Source organism: Terrapene carolina, unplaced genomic scaffold (genome assembly GCF_002925995.2).
Source record: "Terrapene carolina triunguis isolate 2854851 unplaced genomic scaffold, T_m_triunguis-2.0 Scaffold51210, whole genome shotgun sequence".
NCBI lineage: Eukaryota > Metazoa > Chordata > Testudines > Emydidae > Terrapene > Terrapene triunguis.
The window spans coordinates 1-1,015 of NW_020715561.1; the positions used below are offsets into that span (position 1 = coordinate 1).

The 1,015-nt window shown below is 59.6% G+C and overlaps 1 protein-coding gene across 1 annotated transcript; it reads right to left on the reverse strand.

Annotated features, from left to right (window-relative positions):
* Positions 1 to 8: 8 nt before the first annotated feature.
* On the reverse strand, positions 9 to 1,011 carry LOC112110525 (SLAM family member 6-like; the record flags this gene model as incomplete). Its single annotated transcript, XM_026647107.1, has 2 exons — positions 9 to 85; positions 702 to 1,011. Coding segments are annotated over 2 exons (387 nt in total), but the record flags the coding sequence as incomplete, so codon positions are not given.
* Between the last annotated feature and the right edge of the window lie 4 nt (positions 1,012 to 1,015).

Here is a 1,015-nt window from a genome sequence, read left to right on the forward strand (position 1 = left end):
CTGACGGTGCAGCTCAGGTTGTAGCTACAGGTTTCATTCACACAGGTCACTGAGTCACAGAGGACAGTTGGCTCCGGTACTGGCTCTGCCGGGGGGAGAGAAACATGGAATGGGCTGAAATGCCCAGAGCATCTTGCGAGCCGCTGCCTGGATGTGCTGGGGGAAGGTGAGGTGAGCGCAAGGTGCTGTCTGGCTCCTCGCAGCATGGTTGCCCCTGCCCCAGCTGGAGGTGGGGGGAAGAAGGGAGGGATCATTTGGAGGTGCTGGAGAAGTGGTGGCCAGGAGGCCCAGCCTTGAGCTAGTTGAAATTCCTCAATGAAATGTGTTTCTGTCAGAAAAGGGGGATTTGCTGAAATTGGGGGGTTGGGGCCTGGGGCAAGTGGCCGGGCAGGTGAGGAAACCCGCGTGCCAAGAGGAGTTTGGGTTTCTGATGAGCCAGGGCCGTGTGGGGAAGGAGCAGTGGGGTAGCAGCCAGGGCGGGGGAAGGAGGTTGCAGAGAAGTGGGCAGAGAGGCAGAGCTGGGGGGATGACAGGGGGTGGGGGAGTGGAAGGAACAGGAGCTGGGGGTGGGGGGGAGGAGAAGCAGCCGCACTGAGAGGTCTGCACAGACGCTGGGACCCTGCAGCCCTTGATCTCCCAGAGGAGCTTCCTGAGCAGGGCGGGTTCCAGCTTCCCCCGGGGTTCATCGGCCCCACACTTACTGTACACGCGCAGTGGGAAGGGTCTGTGGATGGTGCCTGTAGCTGTGGTGATATGAGCTCTGTAGGTGCCCGTGTCCTCCATCCTCAGGCTGGTGATCTGAAGCAAGTAGTTCTCGGGGACTCTCAGGCGTCCCTCGTAGGATGGGTCTGTCACAATGACATTGGGGGGGTTTCCTGCTATTACAATTACTATACTCCTCGTTGCGTTTACCGTCCAGGAAACAGTTATAAGTTGCTCTGCTGGGATCCCCAGAGGGAAAGTGACGGAGTCCCCCAGAATCCGGCTCAGCTCCATCGCGCCTGCCTCTGCTCTG